General features: G+C 38.3%; 1 protein-coding gene across 1 annotated transcript; it reads right to left on the reverse strand.

Annotated features, from left to right (window-relative positions):
* Positions 1-1,214: 1,214 nt before the first annotated feature.
* Positions 1,215-8,115, reverse strand: LOC140305089 (endoplasmic reticulum resident protein 27). Its single transcript, XM_072383854.1, has 7 exons — positions 7,951-8,115; positions 5,351-5,436; positions 4,361-4,498; positions 4,116-4,232; positions 3,712-3,837; positions 3,393-3,590; positions 1,215-1,446 (listed from the first exon to the last, which is right to left on the reverse strand). The coding sequence occupies exons 1-7, from the start codon at positions 8,006-8,008 to the stop codon at positions 1,405-1,407; spliced, it is 765 nt and encodes a 254-aa protein (XP_072239955.1). The 5' UTR covers positions 8,009-8,115; the 3' UTR covers positions 1,215-1,404.
* Positions 8,116-19,505: the final 11,390 nt, after the last annotated feature.

Here is a 19,505-nt window from a genome sequence, read left to right on the forward strand (position 1 = left end):
AAAAACAGACCCCACAGACCAGGTTCTTGAAACTACAGCCTATGTTCCTGAGGCGTGGGCATAAAAAAAAAGGTCCTCAAATAGCTGAGGGACAATGAAAAAGTTCCTGTGATCTGACAGCACTCCGTGACCTTCCTCATTCACTGAGGTGTGTACACAAAAAATGTGTGTTCCTGTTATGACAGTCAGAAAAAATACTCACTTAATAAATGTAAAGTTTTTTTCTCTTTGTTTTGATTTGGAATTTGGAAAGTTTCAAAGTAAAAACGGATGAACACAAAACATTAGGAGTCACAACATTATAAATGTCAATGTACTGTATGTTAGAAAATGGCTAAAGGTGCATGTAGGTCATTGCTTATCACTGTTGCCTCCCTGCGTCGTGTTTCTGGGTCCATTATTTTAAATCAGATGTAAATAGAAGCTAACTGCTAGGGGGCATTTCAACATTGCCTTCTGATGTTATAAAACTAAAAACACACCTTCAACTCTGTCCCCCTTCGACCCCATCAGCTCCTCAGTCAGTGCTGTCTAATCTGTCAGCCGTCTCACTTGCAGCTGTAAACAAGCTCAGATGGCAGGCGGCACTTACAGAACATTTCCATCTGCTCCCTGAGAAACAGTCACCTGCCAGGCTTTCCCAATTCCGCCGGATGTATCCGCTTGGCAGTGCTGCACCACTAATTATACTGATCCCAGTCTGGGCCTTGAAATTCCCTTCTTGCTTGAGGGAATGTTTTTGGGACAAGCCCAAACTTTTTCTCTCTTGATGTCTACAACCCATCTGTTGTTCTTTTATAGAGCTTTTACAGCCTTTACAGCTAAATAATCTCCCTTCTAGTCCATTTTTAACCAGCCAGATAAGTCTTTGAGTCAAAATATTGAGCAGAATTTAAATTAGATGCTCTAATTTTGACTGTGGGTACTAACTACAATTTCTTAACATTCTACATTCGGACAGTGAAGCATGTTCAGTGTTTTATTGTCATTTTTACATTCTTTCTAATCCAGACTGAATCATATGATAAACGAGCCCCGACTACTGTCCGGACTGCTTCGATCCTCATCTTCCCCCTCTGCTTTCTGTCAGTCTCTCTGAGGTTGGTGTGTTGTGGTTTGGACACTAACATTTGTGGATAGACTAACAAACTCCGCCACATCACTGGGAATTGTGGCCAGTGACCTGTGGTCAGCTCAGAAGACCACAGACGGGCTCACACTTGCGTAAACATACAAAACTTAACATGCACTGGGACATAAGTGAGGCTGGTAGTGTGAACTTTGCAAATTTTTCTTGTGCTGGAAGGACGAACTTGCAAGAGAGTCAGATGCTTCTTTTTTTCCCCATTTATTTCCATTTTTATTCAGTGTAAAACAATTAATTTACATTTGTTTTTTTTAATCCTAAAGCTCTGTTTTGGGCTGTTCTCCAGCTTGCTTCACCTCCTGAAAAATGCAGAAATTCGACAGGTTAAAGACGGCAAACAATAGCATTGCACAAAGTTTTTCTGGGTTTGCACTTCATGACAAAAAGATCAAAATGAAGTCGAAAAAGCGAAAATGAATTGCATGAGATATACTGTACTCACTTTTAGCATTACATACTGAAATCAAATAGTAAAGATAGCTTTGGCAGGTTTGCTACCACAAATTTTTAATAAGATATAATATAGTCACTGAAAAATGGGCTCGAATCTAAATGAAAGAGCAGGAAATTAAAGGGATACGCAACACTTTTTTCTGCACAATCACTCGCCTGGGAGCACATCAGAGGCAATGAGGGATTCCTGCCAAGTCTTCCCAAATGACCCATCAATGATTTTAGGGGCCTTGAGATCCCTCATTCTCAAACCGATCTTGCAAGTGGAACACGATGAGTCCTGATCCACGACCCCTCCATGTCAAATGTATGATCACTCTATAAGCTTTTCAATTCATTTGAAATCTGGGTCTTATAGAAATATGTCAAATGGCTGCAGCCTTCTAAGACATGCTTTTCAGAGTAGACCAGGGTTTGTGTTATGTATGTCACTTGTAGACTTTATGGCTGCTCTAGTCGGTGTTATTTAAGGGTGTAATTATAACTGCTGCTAAGTTAGGTTATTACTACGTGGTTTAAGTTTAAGAAAGGGTCATGCTTTTGGAAACCTGACTTCACCAAAACAATGAAAAATTCATTCACTTATTTGTTGAATTGTTTGTGATCATAGTGAGTTTGTCAGTCACATAATGTGACTGTTACTGATGAAAAAGAAGTTCCTGCGAGAGAAGCTTTTAAGAGCGATGGTTATTTTCTTTTAATGATTTAATTCAAGTAACATATCTAAATACTTTCTTAAATACTATTAATTTGCACTTATCCGCAGAATATAATGTATCTGAATTCAGATCTATTGGCTCCAGAGTTTAACAGAACTGTGAGGCGTTTCCTCTATTTTCATTGGTGCAAACACAGTCACAGGCATGACTGCTTGTAAATCTTTTCTCTTTTGTTACTGTATTGTAACGTCAAGTGGTATTAGAATATGTGTATTTTTGATAAATCTTTTTATGTTGCTTATTTATATTTTTAAGTGCTCATGTTCAGGTAACTGTTTTTGTTTTTTTTAAAGGTAAAAATAAATTGTACATAATCACGAATTCATAATAAAATTGAAAACTTTTGCCCTGTGGCAAAACATTTCAAACTAGTAGTAGTAAAAGGTGGTTTTACTTGACAGATTACAATGTAAGCAATACGTACACAAATCAGCTGTAGCTGTATTTCTGTCCAAATGTCAAACAAGTTTGAGGTTCTGAGATGTTGTAGAAATCTGACATGTTTCCAAAAACAGTTTGAAGCAAATAAACTAGGCTTTTAAAAAAAAAATTCTATTGATTAGATATAACAAAAAAAAGATGAATTGAATTGGCAAAAATTCAAAAAACATTGTTGTATTTTTTTCCTGGAGGTCAGTTTCCAGTTAGGACACCTTCTACTATGTCGGTTGCAGAGTGGGATATGTTGCTTGTAGCCTCTACCAACACTACATTGCGTAATTTCCTGGCTTCAAAACAGTCAAAGGGAAAGTGTCAAATTTCTTTCCTTTTTGTGGCTTTTAAAAATATTGCTTCAGATTTCCTTTGATAGTAAATGTAGAACCTGTTATTGAGTATTGGTCATGTTCATTTTTGTGGCAGTGGAGAAGCTGATAGTTCATGTCATCAGTCATGTGATACAAATGTCTGAGATGTTTCCCCATGAATTCTTTGTCAAAATTATAGTAACTAAAAAAGACAAGTGTGAAAATGCTTTCATGAAATGTAGTTTTTCTTTTCTTTCTTCCCTTTTTCACTGCATAGTGAAACATTGATGGAAACCCAGTGACTTTTTTTCAGTAATGGCTACTCACTTTCAGTTCTCCTCGCAGGAAGGATTGACAGAACTCCTGCACTCGCTCCGTGGAAATCTCTCCTTCAGGTAGGAGCCACTTCATGTCAGAATTTCCATCATAGATGCCAACTCGTGGGAGGTCCGTGGACTTAAGGCCAAAGTAGTTGAGTGACTTGAAGTTGGACTTCACAGCTCCATTAATCAGCACGAATAAGAGCTGGAACACAATTGATATAGATATCAATTAAACACGTACTGAACTCAACCTCTAAAATGCGCAGACTGATTTGCAACTGTTGAAACTGCTGTGGGTGAATTTAGTTTCTGAATATCTTCACCTTTCCTGTGAAGTCAGGGGCTAGAGCGCCCAATAGCTTTTTGAGTTCAGTGTACTCTTTACTCCCCCTGTTGGCAAAGAGCAAAAGGTGTGACTTCACCTCTGAGTTGAACAGGCCCACTGCTGTCTGAGAAGACACGGAGAGAGAGAAAAAGAGTAGAGAAAAAGTGTTAAAATGGCAGAAATAGTGTTCGCACTTGTAATGATCTTGCTTTTCAGACCTCTCACCTCAAATAGTCCAGGAGTATGTTTTTAGTCTTTCTACTGGCTTTGTGTGCTTATTAACTGTTGTTTGATTTCTGCTAATATTCCAATTTAAATGAAAAAATAGAGAATAAAAAAGATGCTCAAGAGTTAACAAAAGAGAGAAGCAGACACTTGTTTCCATAAGAGCATTTCACCTACCACTTGATTGTACTCTGTGATGTATCGGACCTCGTTGATGGTGATGAAGTAAACAAATCCATCGGCCTCTATCTTCTTAACCTCAGCGAGAACAAGGTTCTCCTGGTGGTTATCTGCCTGGATAACAGAACACACATATCATCATCATAGTCACCATCACGAGTCATCCTCCCATCAGTACTCAGTACTGATGTTATTGAAAACGTGCACAGAAAATCCTGCATGGTGGTGATGGCATAGAGTACTTTTCTGAAGAGGCTGATGGTGTCCGAGGAGAGGCTGTAGTCAGCCCACAACTCTTTCACAGTGCAAATGGCTGCAGGAACCGAGTGAACTCGCTTCATAGCTGCCACAAGCTCCTTATAGCCTTGACTCTCTTCACCCTGAAACAGAGAGTGAGATAGTTTCAGCTGCCATTCCTTTGGGAAAGCCTGTAGTCAACCCATGCACATTAAATTCTCTAACATTTGTGATGATTTGTTTCAGCAAAATGTCTACTCTTTTTCCTTAAAAATTGCAATTATTCTTACAACTTATATAAATCTTATGCAGCCTGACCAAGCCTGTTGTTTGGAGGGAACACGAGAAACTCTTGGTGGAAGGAAAAAATTAGAAATATAGAAAGAGGAGGAATGTGGTTGCCTCAAAGAACAGTGAATCATAGCTATTTCTGTGAGACTGTTTCATGAGCTCTGGCAGTCTTATTTTCCCCATTTTGAAGCCTTTATGCGTTCATTCTCAGTGAGTCACAGCACCAATATTTTGGTCTGTTGTTGTCTTCAGCAACACGGTCCAGCTATGCGCTATCCTTATGTGCTCTCTTTCTCTCTCTCCTCCACTCTCCTCTCCTGAACTTTGATTACATGAGGGTCAGTTGAGCCAATCCCACAAGTCTTCAGATATGTATGTACTTCCTGTCAAGCCTGCCATCTTCCTCCGCACAAGTCTGGCCAAAGAAGTTGCCTCCGTGGAATAGCAAGCTCCACTCTGTCCTCGCAGCCCGGGCACTGCCAAAGGTGTGGCCACAGGAAATATATTCCTCTCCAAAATCTATTTGTGACAGCAGCATCACCAAGATCAAGGTGCAAATGAGTGCTTTCACCACTCACACTTTGCTACTTTGTCTGTTCATGTCTGGTTTGCCACATTCATGATGCACAATAAAGTAACTAATCTAGCAGGCCGTTTAGGCTAAAAGAGGAAACCTCCTTTTATGTGCAATTTACTCGACTGACCTCAAGGAATCCGATGACCGTCACTTCAGCAGAGTCAATGAAGGCTTCAACAGCTTTTGTGTCATTAAGCCTGGGAAGGGCACCATCTGAGAAAGAAAGCCATGAGAAACACAACACACACACAACCCAGCACAGATTGTTAGCTTTTTACTGTCTTTGACAAAACAGAGAAGCTTGGTCCACAGTTCTGCTAACAGTAAACTGAGGCAGTTCGAAGACAGAGCAATTGTTTGGGCTTAACGCGAATAGATATACACGCTCACAAGACAACGCGTGAAACATAACACTGTCCTACCGCGTAGGAATAATAATCTCAAACTAAAGTGTTCATAGAAAAAGAAAAAACAACAAAAAATCTTGTGTGGATGGTGGCTGTATGGGAGACTCCATGGTCTACTCTAATCAGCAAGGAAATGTAACTGTTTTCACTTGATTTTTCTTCTCTGACTTTCATTAATATAGTCTGAGTAAACAAAGGTTTCATCCTTCTTTGTTGTTGTATTTTCCACCAAAATGGCAGATGTTTCACATAGTTTCTTTCTGATTAAATGCTTTGGAGCATGTGAACAAATAGCTTGTATCTCTTTATTGTGTGTTGTTGTAAATCCTTTGGTTTTGTCTATATTCAGAATGATTTCAATCAGACTGGCCAAATATTTGTCAATGTAAATGTAGACGTTGTCAAAGGGTTACAGTTCTGGTTGCAAATTTATTACGTGGTAAAAAAATACATTTAAGCTTTAATAATATCCCACACAAGACACAAAACTCCTTGAAAGCTTGAAAGTCTTGTGTCCTTATATTTGCACAGTCAGATGCTGCTGTAGATCTTTACCCTGCAAATATATAAATGATAAAAACGGATGAAACAGAAAAGATAACGCCAAGGGCTCCAGACTTGGGCGCATGGCGTCTGTCCGACTTCCTATTTCTCCGACTACCCAGAAGTTCGACTTCCCATTTCTCCGACCGATAGGCTGGTAGTGTGATTTAAGTATGTGTTCCGACTCCCAGTAATTACGACAGTGTATTAGGCCGACTTGTCCGGCCCAGAAGCAGGATATAGACTGAGATATCAACTTAATCTCCTGTATTTTGACGGCGCCACAGTCTAGTCAAAAGCGCGTGGATCCTGCTCCTGTTCCTCTTCCTTTCATGTTTGAAGACATAAAAGCTTAATTAATAAACACAAAGTCTCGGCATCAGAAGGAGGAGATGCCTTGAACGAGAAGACCCCAAATGTTGCAATTTAAGAAAATTTAGTCCAGGAAAAAAAAGGCTCACAAACACGGACCAAAACGGCTCCATAATACGCACAAAAATCCCAACGATCTGTCTATCAGAGAGCGCGTGAGAGTGGCATGAGCAGAGCAGCAGAGAAATTTACCACTGCTCCACAAAATAACACAAACAGTAAAGCTGGTGACAAAAAGAAAAGAAACAAACAAACACATAAACTGTGAGTCTCCTTCGCCTCGAGCCTTTCTAAAATCCGAATTCTGGATGCTCTGGTCGGAATACAGAGATTACTTTGGTCGGAGCAATAGGCAGTCAGGCCAATGGGCCTAGAAAAATGGGATTACTGGGTGTCGTACTGATGTATGTGCTCCCCTCCTGATTTAAATCAGTATGCAACCGGTTGAGTAAGAATGTGTTGTATTGGTAGCATTTATCCTCTGGGGCCAAATTTGACAGTACAAACCTTTAACAAAATGTATCAAATAAATGTTAAAATATTTCAGTTTGACACAAATTGGTGGACCAACAACTACAGACTGCAGAGGACAGACACTCTGGTTAGCCACTGGTTTGTGAAAAACGGTTTCGAAAGCTGTTGCCATTTTAGATGTGAAGCTAAAAAACATTTGCAAGGGAGAGATCACACTGAGAACTCACAGAAATAATGCGTTGGGTTGGGTAGGGTTAATGTTGGTGGCATTCCTGGCATTCCCTGTCACTCAAAGCAGCCAAGATCTTAATTAGGCATAACTTTAAGCCTGATACAGTTTCAGCAGGTGAGTTACATAGCAAACTTAAAAGTCATCTTTATAGCATGGCTAATGAATACACAATAATACTTCATATTTTGACAGGGATATGATGACAAAGTCTTTGAAGAATCAAGACTTGTGCTGGTTTGCAAACAATTCTACTCTACTAAAGGATTTTTACAATAAAATTAGTAGTGACCATCCTTGCATTGCCTGTTAGTATGCTTATATATATGAGCTCAATTTAAAAACTGAGACTAGTGGAAGTATATTTAATTTTTCAAGGAGGTGATCATATATGAGATTAAAAAAAATAAAACAATTCTGACCTGTATACCTGTCACATATACATACATCAATGTTTTTCACTCATTGAGGCTTAAGGGAAAATCTGCAGATCACCAAAGTTGATCACATTGTCCTTTGAGAATGCCTGTAAAAAGTGTTATGATTATCTTTTCTTTACTTTTTCAGATTTTTCCAACGTGAAGAAAGCCACACTAGGCAGACCTTCTTTGGAGAAGGTGCACTAAATTGTACAGAACATTAGTTGAAAAGAATCACAGAAAACAACTACGGAGAGGTCAGAGAACACATAAAACAGGTTACCTTTCTCTTTGGCAGTTACAGAACACACCAGGAGGGTAAGAGCCAGAGTGATCAGCATGTTGTTTTAACCCACACGGAGGAAGAAACAGATGACAAATCGAGGAAAGCCCAGGAGACTCTGTGGCTTTTTGACCTTTAACAAAGACGCTTGTCACCTTGGCTCTATCTGTGATGGCCGCAACATGGCAGCCGGCTGGGGCTGCTGCAACTTTTGTGGTTTGTGATTGGAAGCCTTGTGGGAAAAAGCCAGGTGCTCTTGATAAGTTAGGGGTGCAGGGACGTTGGACTACGTGTCACTGTGCCACAGGGGACACGCCTGTGTTTGTCACCTCTATGGTAATCTGAGAAATTTAGTCCTGTCAGTCTTTTGAGCAGCATCACACACTTTTTCTTGTGTCTTGACGTCTCCTTAGAATAATTGTCTTAACTTTGTCTTTAAACGTGTCACATAAATCTGTAGGCAGAACAGGTTGGTTGATACTAATGATTTACACACGTACTGGCTGGCTGCAAGCGGTTTGTGAGGAGGCTTGTGTGACCTGTGGAGGACCAGAGATTAACTGGGCTGTACTTTTGTATTGTCACCACATGAGGGACACAAATCCTATTTATCCATCAACTCACTGTCAAAGCCAATTTTGCACCTAACAGTGATGTGAGGGATACGAGCTACAGTTTTATGACATGAAACCATTGATTTCTGTTGCACATCATTTCTATTGTTATGTTTCCATTCTGAAAAGTTCATCTTAGTGCACTAAAATGTGTTTTTTTTCAACTGAATAATGTGTCTTAATACTAAAATCAGCTTAAAGCAGGCTTTCTTAAGAATTCTCAGGTACGCATCACCCCTACAGTTTGAAGTAACGTATGCTCATCATCTTTAAAATAGACTGTAATGCTTTGTCATTGTCAGGTCTTAAAATGTATGATTTGACTGTGGATGGGCTGTGAAGAATTTATAATAATGTCATCAAACCCTCTCTGATGTAAACATGTTTTTTTTTTCTTTATCGTCAACAGATTAAACAGAGAAACAGGAAAAAGCCCACAACTGTACAGCAGCTCCCACAACCACAAAAATTCTTCTGAAATGCAGGTTTATTCATAGAGGCACCAGAGCAATTGTCAAACAAAACTATATAAATAATTCAGCTAACAATTTATGTGAGGTCGGATATTTGAGTCAACAACACTGTTAAAACGGCATCTGCGCTGCACAAAAAAAAAAGCGACCAAAGGAACAAAAAATACAAGACAGGACAAAATAGTTTTGCTTGAATTTCATTACCTTGTTTTATTTTATTTTTTCATATCAATAAAATCCCATTTTTGCTGTTTGTTGCTTTGAGTTACTCTAAAGGGTGTTTCTAAAAGTAAGAAGCGGACTTGAATGCAGCGATGAGGAAGTCCACTCGTACACTGCTGTAGTTTAAGAAAAGACAAAATACCACAAAAGAAAGGAGGCAGTCCATATGATATACAAAGAAAAAAGACCAGAATGCGAACTGCCCAAATAATCAGAACAGAAACAAGCTAAAACACAAGAGGATTATACCAGTATGGGAGCAGGAACAATACTAAACTCTGTAGCTTGGCTGTAGCATGGCAGAAACTCCACAAAATATGAACATTTCCTCATTTGTTCAGCAAATATGTTTGAAATCCTGAAAGAAAGGCATTTCCCTTTTCAAAGGTATTCTAAACACGCGGCTCCATATAGTCTTTTGTTATTTACAGGTCAGGAGTGTATGATGTGTGTTCCCATGAGGCTGAGCAGGGAGCAGAGAGACACTAATTCTGCAGATTAGGGCAACACTTCAAAGCTGCCTTCACACCTGCAGGGTGAGAACGAAGCTGTTCTCACGGGAGGGCACACTACATTAAAGCTTCATAAACACTTGACCCCCTGTTTAATGTGTGTGTATGAACCAAGTCAGATTAGTTTGAAATACTGTCAGTTACTGAAAGCTATCGCATAGTTATTCTTTTCATTAACACCATAATATTTGGAAATATATATGTATTTATTTGTGTGTGTGTAATTAGCAGCAACATTTTAAGGTCTGCTAATATTTTATTCAAAGTGAAAAAAAAAAGATTATTTGGTATGATTTTATAAACGTCTAAGCAATGCTGTCTCCAGAATGTGTAACAACTACTTCGGTCCACAGCGCACATTTACATGATAAGGATTTAAAATAAAGGCTCAACAACGTAAGAAATAACTGCACTTTCTGACACACCCATGCATGCTGTTTAGAGCTGAACAATGTCTAACTATCACATGATCTGAAAGTGTCATGTATGATTAAAATGAGTCAAATTTACACAATTTTCACAGCTCCAAAGAACATTACATTACAGAATTTTCATTTGAAAACTGAATCAAGATTACATTTAGTCTTATGTTAAAGAGTGGCAAATGTCCAAAACAATAAAAAAAATGAATTGGTTAGGGTCAGATATCAATACGTAGATAATTAGGGTTGGGGATGAAAAAAAAACTTGGTTTGGCTTAAATATTGATGATATTGGACATGGTTTCAGTTTGACATTACATCACTGAACTCTGCCCTTTACCGATAAGTAAAAGGGTTTGAGGACAAATATATCCACTTCTGTATTTGTTGCTTTGTGACTTCCGAGGCTGGTCTGATGCAGGATGCACACATTGGGAAGTGCTCAGTACTACATCGCCAAAGATACATATATATAAAAAAAAAGATGACAAACATTTACCAGCAATTCTAGGTCATGTAAACAACAAAGTGGTGCATCACAAGGTTAACGCTTTAGGTTACTACTGAAGGAACTGCACAAAAATACTTGAGAAAACACACAATTACTCATGCACCAAACAGTGTAACAGTACATCATACGTACATCTATGTGAGTGAGTACCCTTGCATGTGAGTCAGCCTGGTTATGGCAACATGCCCTGAAACATCACAACAGAGGAAATCAGACTGAGAGCAGATTAACCTAATCTTTACATTTCATGCACAATCAGTGAGAATTACAACCTCTGCAGGTTCTTTTATTATTTTAAATCTCCAAACCATGCAGACTAACCCGTTCATAAAGTTCAATTTATTTATTCATTTTTTTTGTAATTGTTCAAATGGAATACTGAAATATTTTGTTGTGCGAATATTGTACAAATTACACTTTAACTTGTGTGTTAGAATCTTAATAATTGACAATATAACTAATGTGAAGATTATGACAGAAATAAAATGTTCTACTGACTCCAAGCAGGAAAATCAAATAAATGTGTCTTTGATTTAAGTATTCCACATTTCCTTATGTGTGATTCCTTCTCATGAGTTTAATTTAACCATCTTACTTGTGTTTAGCTCTGCATAAATGTCTCATGTGGTATTTCTTTCAAGGCAATAATGCCATTTTCCGATCTTAAAGTTTCAAGAGCACTGACACATACACTTTCCACAAAAAATTTTCTTTTTGTAACATTCCTGACACAAAGCATGCCAGACAAGCTGGAAAGAGAAGGGAGGACAGGAATAAATCAGTCATTTCCCCATTGTGGACTTGTGTTAAATGTTCAACAGGCTGACAGAGGTCCAAGTTCAGGATGAAATTAGAGGTCCAGTGGCTCATATAGCTGGTGCTTCAAAGGAACAAAGCTGAAGTGATGGACACAAAAAGGAGAAAAAAACCCATCAGCTTTGTTTCACAGGCATTGTGTTTTCCTACAGGGATTTATGATGAGACAAGACCCACATCAAGTTAACTTTAAAATAGATCATAAATAAACTCATTGCACAACAAAACTGTTACATTTGATAAACTCAAGACAATTATATCAATTTGTGTGATCCAAATTATAACTAACACACCAAGAAGATCATTTTATTCTAGATAATAACCAAAGTCCTGTAGGGATTAAAAACAAACACGAAAGCTTGTTGTCCTCAATCTGTTACTTCTTTGCAGAACACGAATGCAAAACAGGTCACATGATCACCAGACTACTGTGGAGGAGTAAATTAAATAAATCAATACATCATTAAATAATTACTTAAATGTCTCATTAATTCATTAAAATACCAATTCATTTTATATAAAAATAAACTATTATAATATCATAATTATTTCACTATTTAATTAATTATTTCACGACGATCATGCGTTACATTTGATGCTGAAAGACTTCTTTTGATGTACAACAGACATGCACCTAAGCCTCTACACAACATAAATGCACAGGCAATTTACCTATTTCACATGTAGCTTTCATTTTATTTGATACAACAAGATAATAACGTTTTTTTTGTCTCCTTTCAAATGTTTAATGTACAGATGAGCAGAAATACACATTATGCACAGTAAACTTTCACAGACTTTAATACAGAAGCAAGAATAATATCTTTTTGCTTTCTTACTCTAATCTTGTTCTCTGAAGACATACGTGTGCAGTCCCGTCACACCAAGGGTTGACATACGTACAGACGGAGAGTTTAGCAGAAAGATCAGTGATGTAATCCAGGTAAACCTGAGGCTGATGGATTATTGCTAATAAGACTATGGCCAGGTTATTTCTCAACCATCAGTTACACAAGTTTTAACCCTGTTAGGCTTCGTCACTGTCCCATTATGGACAAGCTTCTTCTGACTCTGTTGGTGGCTCTCTTATGCAATCTGCACACACGACCCTGAAGATTTGGCAGGAAGATAATAAGAAAATTAAAGGAGATATATAAAACAGCCTATTTTTACAAGCTGACACATTTTCGCGAGGTCTACACGCAATAGATGTGACATTTTTGGTCAACACAGAAAAATAGAACAACAACTTATTTTTCATCCATTAATTTACACCTATTCAAGAAGATCATGTGAAGGTGAGCAGTTACCCATATGACTGCACTCCACCCCTCTCTTTCTCAAGGTCTGTCCTTTTTTGAGAAATGTAGTAGAACTCTTGGAGCACGAGACCACAAACCAAACAATATTTGACAGGCAGTTTTTTCTCAAATACTTTCCTCCGTACACAGTTCCACCATGGACAGCTGGAAGGCTGCCAATCTGTCTTTTCCTCAAAATCTTGTAGCCCAAGTAGCCCAAGTTGTTAAAACATGCACTGCGGAATGTAACAGTATAGATGAATTTACTGACTAACCTTAAGAACTACAGTTTATAGGGCCAAGATTTCACCAATGTTTGTTATTTTAAGGGCAGTTTCGGGTACTAATGGTGGATTTATTGAGAAATGGGAAATTGTCATTTCTAGCTTGCGATCAGTAAAAAAAAAAGAAAGAAAGAATGCTAATTAGAAGTGAGAGAAGGGAACATGGATTACAATTGAAGCAAGGCGAAGATTTGAAGACTGGTTTACTCACACAAAAACAACTGCAACAAAAGCCTAAAGACAACAACAACCCATGCAGTGTAAGCAAAGCACTTCTGTCAAACACGATACAGTGAAAATAAATCTACTAAATCATTTAAATGAACACGTGTCTGGATTTTTTTGAGGGGTGTCTTTGCTGTGGCTGTTTTTGGTCAGGTTATCTGCCAGCTAATGTTGTGAAATGTCTTCAATTGTTTTCTAGTTAGACAACGGAAAAAAAACCTACTAAAAACCCAGCAAATAGACCATCACTTGGGTGAAATGATGGAAGAAGTTCCCAGCAAAACGAAAATGAAACTCAAATAACTAATTGTACGTATGTGTGTAACTTCAAACATCATTATCAGTCTCAGTTTCAAACAAAGATTTGATGACAGGGGAGATTGCTGTTAGGTCTGAATGCTACAGATCACAGGGGGAAAGTCAAAAGTCTCACTGTTTAAGTGTAAGAGAAAGCTTTCCTGCAGGTTCAGTGTTTGTTCGTCTGTTTGAGTATCAGTGAATCATATTGATACAATTAACCTTGTACAGCTAAAGGCTCAAGAAGATAATTCAGACAATACTCCCAAAATAATGACAGCATGCTCAAATCCAGCTACAGTAAAGAAGAGCAGAACCAACCTAACTGGCTAACATTTAACAGGAAATATGTAACCACTTCCATCTACATAATGCTTTTAGTGTGACACAATATGAACATTTTCAGTAGCTGTTTACATTTTAATTCATTAAAGCATGTAAAGGAAAGGCAAAGTTAACAAGTCAGCGTTTGTCCCTTTTGCTTTTGTCTTAGCTTATGTTGTAGCCTATAGTAACATTTGGGGAGCATCTACTGCATGGTAACTGCTACATTTTATTTCATTTGTGATATTTGATGCCGTTCTAGGAACAAATCATTTTAAGCGTCTATGTTTTACATTAAGGGAATTAAACGGGGAGTGCTGAAAGAAGAAAATGAAGAGAAACTTTGATTGCATGTTTAATCACAGATAAGTTATGTACTGGTATGCATGAAAACATTTGAAACAACAAAGGTTTCCTCTAGTTTTGATGGTATAAAGTTTTCATTGTAAGAATGGTAAAAACTGCTTGACTGTGAAAAGCAATAGACCAGAATCAAATAAAAAAGCACAAAACTGGCAATCACTACGCCCGTCTGCCCTGACCCATGTGGACAGGTCCTAATCCAATTACAGCCTGTAAGCTGCCAGCTCTGCCAGCTTCAGAGTGACGAGTCACGGCTTCATGCCAAAACAAAGTGACAAACAGCACACCGCTGATCTGAGAATGCACACATACAATAATACACATACACTGTATGGGTGTGAATCAGAAACCAAATGTAAAGCTCTTTGTAGACCCTGGTCAAGGTTAAAACTCAAACATTGATCCTTTTCCCGGGCCAGTCTAGCTTCTGCACTGAGCTTGCTCTAGTTTTCTGAATAACAAACCTGCATACCTTAAAAAGGAATGTACGAAAGGAATATATGCAATAAGATAAAACATGAAAAACAGAAGCATACACCCTTCATGTTGCACGTAAGAATAAATGGGGGTTCTTATACACACTGTACTTTGTGGGTGATTCCTGTACAGTCATGTTGCTGTGTGTGGTATGATTTGGTGCTCTCTATCATATGACACTGCACTGCTGCAGATATCTTAAGACACATGGTGTCACACATCTGAATCTTTGCACTTGAAGCTTAATAAAATATACACACTCAAACTTCATGGTGATGGTCTGAATACTGAATGTTACTCTAACCTGTGATTTAAGAGAGGAAATTCTCACGAGGTGTCACTTTGCTTTCTGATCTGACATCTCCGTGCCCGCAGGTAAAAGACGAGAGCTCAGGAAGAGGTGGAACAGCATTATCTGAAAAAGCAAGGCAATGCAAGGTGTTTCATTATCTGAAAAGCTGCATAATTGTTCCTGTAGCTTGGAATTCTGGCAGAAATGGGAACATTCAAACTGGATTCTGATTCAGACTTCGGACAGAGGGACATTTCTGATTGTGACACTGGAAGACAAATACTTAGAGGAATACTCCCTACTTAAAGACTTTTCAGGAACTACTGCTCATTTTATAAACACATTTGACATTTATGTGAAGAAATACAGTTTGTGGCAGCAGTTTGAGTAGCAGGCTGATGACTCAGACCTTAGATTTCCCAATTTGCAATTCAGAAATACTGTGTGTACCCACTGCAGCAGGTAGAATAGCTTGGATTTGTGAAAGTAATGCAGAAGATTTCTGTACACTCACCCGTTTCACTGAATATATGGGGTCTTTGTCTGTGCTTTAGGACGAATGCAAGTCATTAAGTTTCCCTGGGATTTTCAAATGGACCATGCCTGCTAGAAATGAATCCATGCAGAGTTAATAATGATTGTAAAGTCAATTAGGACACAAAGTAAGGTGCACAAAGTAATTAATCCTGAATGATTACAGTGCATGTGCTAACTGTGACTTTGCACAGTCTAATCCTATTCCAGGGAAGACAAAGCAGTCAGTGGTTGTTATTTTTCCTCCGGCCATCTGTAAACACACTTACGAGTAGCTGAATTTCGAAAACACCAAATCAAACCATGTGTTTGATTAAAAAAAAATACTGGAAGGTTTTTTAAAATCTTAGAATTTATATAATTTCCCTTTGGGATAGATAACCACCTGTGAGGGGTGCAGAGCAGACATTCAATAGGATTATTTCATCTGATGATCAATAGTTGATTCCCTCAAAAAATGAAGAAAACGAACAAAGAAAAAATTGGACATCTCAGTAATCTATTCAGATTTTCTGCAAATGTTCATGTGAATTATTGGCATATTGATCTGGACTTTGCAAATTGTTCAGATAGCTTCATTTCAATAATGAATGTCACAAAAAACTGTCTGAAAACCACTGCTGATTGCTCTGTGCTCAGCAGACTTTTATCCCTTTGCTTTTGTCACAGCACTTTGCTGAAATAGCCCCGTGTTTGAATATCTCCCTCGCTCAGAACCTGTAACACTTCCTCCACTTTTCCCTCTCAACCTTCCATATCTCTGCCTCGGGTTGCTGTAAATGAACTGGCCAAAACTTTTCAGCATATTCTTTGTTATTTCAATGCCAAATTGCACAGGGCAACGTCTTGTCTGTGTCCTCGCTGCTCAGAGGTTTGAACATCTATCAGATGCAGTGACACAAATGCACACTGCTGTCCAGAGGCCGCGAGCGCACCGTCTCTGGCACCAAGAACCAACACAAGAGCCACAAGATATGTTACAAGTTCTACCCAACGCTGCATTGAGTAGCTTATCTCAATGCTTTGTTCAACAACAACGGGGGAAAGTATGGTGTCATACTCACCCAACACTGTGCGTAAATCTGATTCTAAGGAAATTAACCATTTCCATTTTGCTGTTTCTATGTCTGCTTATTTGGATTTGACGACTTGGTCTTGTAGCATAGCAACACAGACGCCACCCAGCAACAGGTTTTCTCCTGGTTAAACTGCACAGATTATCTCCAATTATTCTGCGACATTAGTAACTAAAAGGTTTAATAGTAAGTCTGACATATTAGTTTTGATGCATGATTTGAAAATGGGGACATGGCAGCCAATATATTAAGAAAGGGATATTTCGATGCCATCCATGATGACAGTGACTGTTTTCATTCTAGCCATGATGTTTTCCTAAACTTTATCTGAATAGTTTGTAATATGTGTGAAGTCTTTAATGCAAAAGTGTTTAGGACCTGAGTCATACTTGGTTTTATGCCTTCAGAGTTGTTTATTGAGCACCATCCCCCAACCACTCTGACCTCCAAATGCGGACTTTGTTTCATCCACAATGTGATGCAACCGTCGTTATGTGACTCATTCAATGCAGTAACACTGTATTTTTGTGTCTGTTAGCAGAAAAACAAACAAACAAAAAAAACTAGCAAAAAAATCATTAAGGTTTCTTAGACTTTTTCATGTTTGGCCATGTGAAAGATTTAATGGTTCCTCAACAGAATATTTCTATGAAAAACAGTCAAATCGACAGATATATAGAGAACAACCTATGGAGGGAACTTATTCTGATATTGGTTACATGTGTTTTACAAATGGGTTAACTTTAGGTCCAATGCCAAGCAATGCACAAAGATTAATGTTTTAGCTACAGATTTTTACCTTCAACCTTCTATACCCGCTTAAACCACCTCAGGGTCGCAGAGGGTCTGGAGTCTATTCCAGCTGTCATTGGTGAGAGGCGGGGTACACCCTGGACAGGTCGCCAGTCCATCACAGGGCCACACAGAGACAAATGAGACAACAACCACACACATGCTCACACTCACTCCTAGGGTCAATTTGGAGTCACCCATTAACCTAACATACATGTTTTTAGATGGTGGGAGGAATCCGGACTACCTGGAGAGAACTACATGCTCTCACCAAAATGTCAGGAGAACTTTGACGCATTTGATTATGAGGATCAATGCAAAGATGATACACTGGACATACAAAGTAGTGAAATGTGGCCAATGAATGTGAAGGGCTTTTATCTCAAAATTTCTTACATAGATTTGCACAAATTCATATTGTTATCAGTACTTAGTCAATCCATAGAATGTGATATTAATATAAAAGGCATAATGTAATATAATCTAATTAAAACATACCTAAATTCCACTCAAACCCAAACAAATGACCTGTATGTATCACTGAATTGACCACAGGTTCATCAATGAAGAAGTACATCACTGTATACTTTAAAAGAAAATATGTAAAAGTCGATTTATATCTACATTTTCACAGCCATGTTCTCACTTTTGCCTGCTTCAGTTTTCTCTGGGTGCTCCACTTTCCTCCTACAGGCCAAAGACGTGTGTGTTGGGTTAACTGGGGATTGTAAACTGCCAGTAGGTGTGACTGTGAGCATGCATGGTTATCAGTGGATGGATGGATTTCCACAAACCATCTGCCAAATTCTAGCAAAATCAAAAACTTGATTCTTTGAATCCTAACTATCGCACGTCCGGCGGTGTTCAGATATGTCAGTGAGTCCGCAGTGACATCCGTTGTCTGGCTGCGATTAGTCCTGTAATGATTTTCTCCAAAATATTTAACAAAATGCAAAACCAGCAGGATGTTGTCAATTATTGTATTGATGTAGAATGTTTTCAATCATAAACTGAAGTCGTTGCTGCTTGTTTCCACATTGATTTGCTCCTAAATCAAATGTACTGCACTTTATAAGAAGGTGAACTGATATATAACATCTATTCATCTTGTAAGTATTGTCGTCTTTCTTTACTTTTACTGCCTAACTTTTTCCATATAACTCTATACTCTCCATTGCGAAACGGTACCTTCGCATTTTGATCATTAACATAATACGCAAACATAAACGAGCAACATAAACGTGCAAAGAGTTCAGAAAGGTCAGTTGGTTAAAAGTACAAAAAAGTCAGAATTAGGACAAGAGGAGCAGGACAGCAAGTTTACATCTGTTTTATCCCTTTATACATTAGTTCTGCATTGCTTATTTAAATGTTAGGTGCGTCTGTGGTATTATTTTGATAAATAAACAAATGCTGCACTATTGTTCTTGACTTTTGAAATGTTGTTCTCAGTCAAAATTTCATCTTTACAGAAGGAGGCAAAACACTACTTATGTGAATAAGCAGGTCTGGTAGCCATGGCAACAGAGGCTTCGCTTTTATTCTCTGCCCTCTATGTTTCAGGGCACTCTCTCCTTGATTTATTTCTACAGTGTGAATGCATAAATGTTGCAGTGATTTCACTGTCGGCGCAGATTTCTCTGTCAATAATGAGAACACAAAGAGATGTTTCTGTGGAAAATTGTCACATTTATTGTTCTTTTTTTCATGCAACTTTCTCTCGACTGAGGAACAGAGCTGGTCTTATTCGGTACAGCATGAAGTGTATTGCAGGCTTCTCATAAAAAACAAAAGGTCATTTCGCTAGTACAATAACAGACGTCTGTGCACAATGAATCAGCAGCTTTGAGGAGAAGATGTGGAAGAGGAGAGGAGGAAAACAGCCCTAGGATATCAACATATATATTAACAAAATATACAGTATATTCCATTAGTTTTTTCTTCTGTGCAAGGTTAAGAGGGAGAGGTGGAAGAGGTAGGGAGGAAGTGATGATGGAGATTTAGTGGAAAGGCAGGGAAA

This window comes from Leuresthes tenuis, unplaced genomic scaffold (genome assembly GCF_036924035.1).
Source record: "Leuresthes tenuis unplaced genomic scaffold, fLeuTen1.0.hap1 SCAF_4, whole genome shotgun sequence".
NCBI lineage: Eukaryota > Metazoa > Chordata > Actinopteri > Atheriniformes > Atherinopsidae > Leuresthes > Leuresthes tenuis.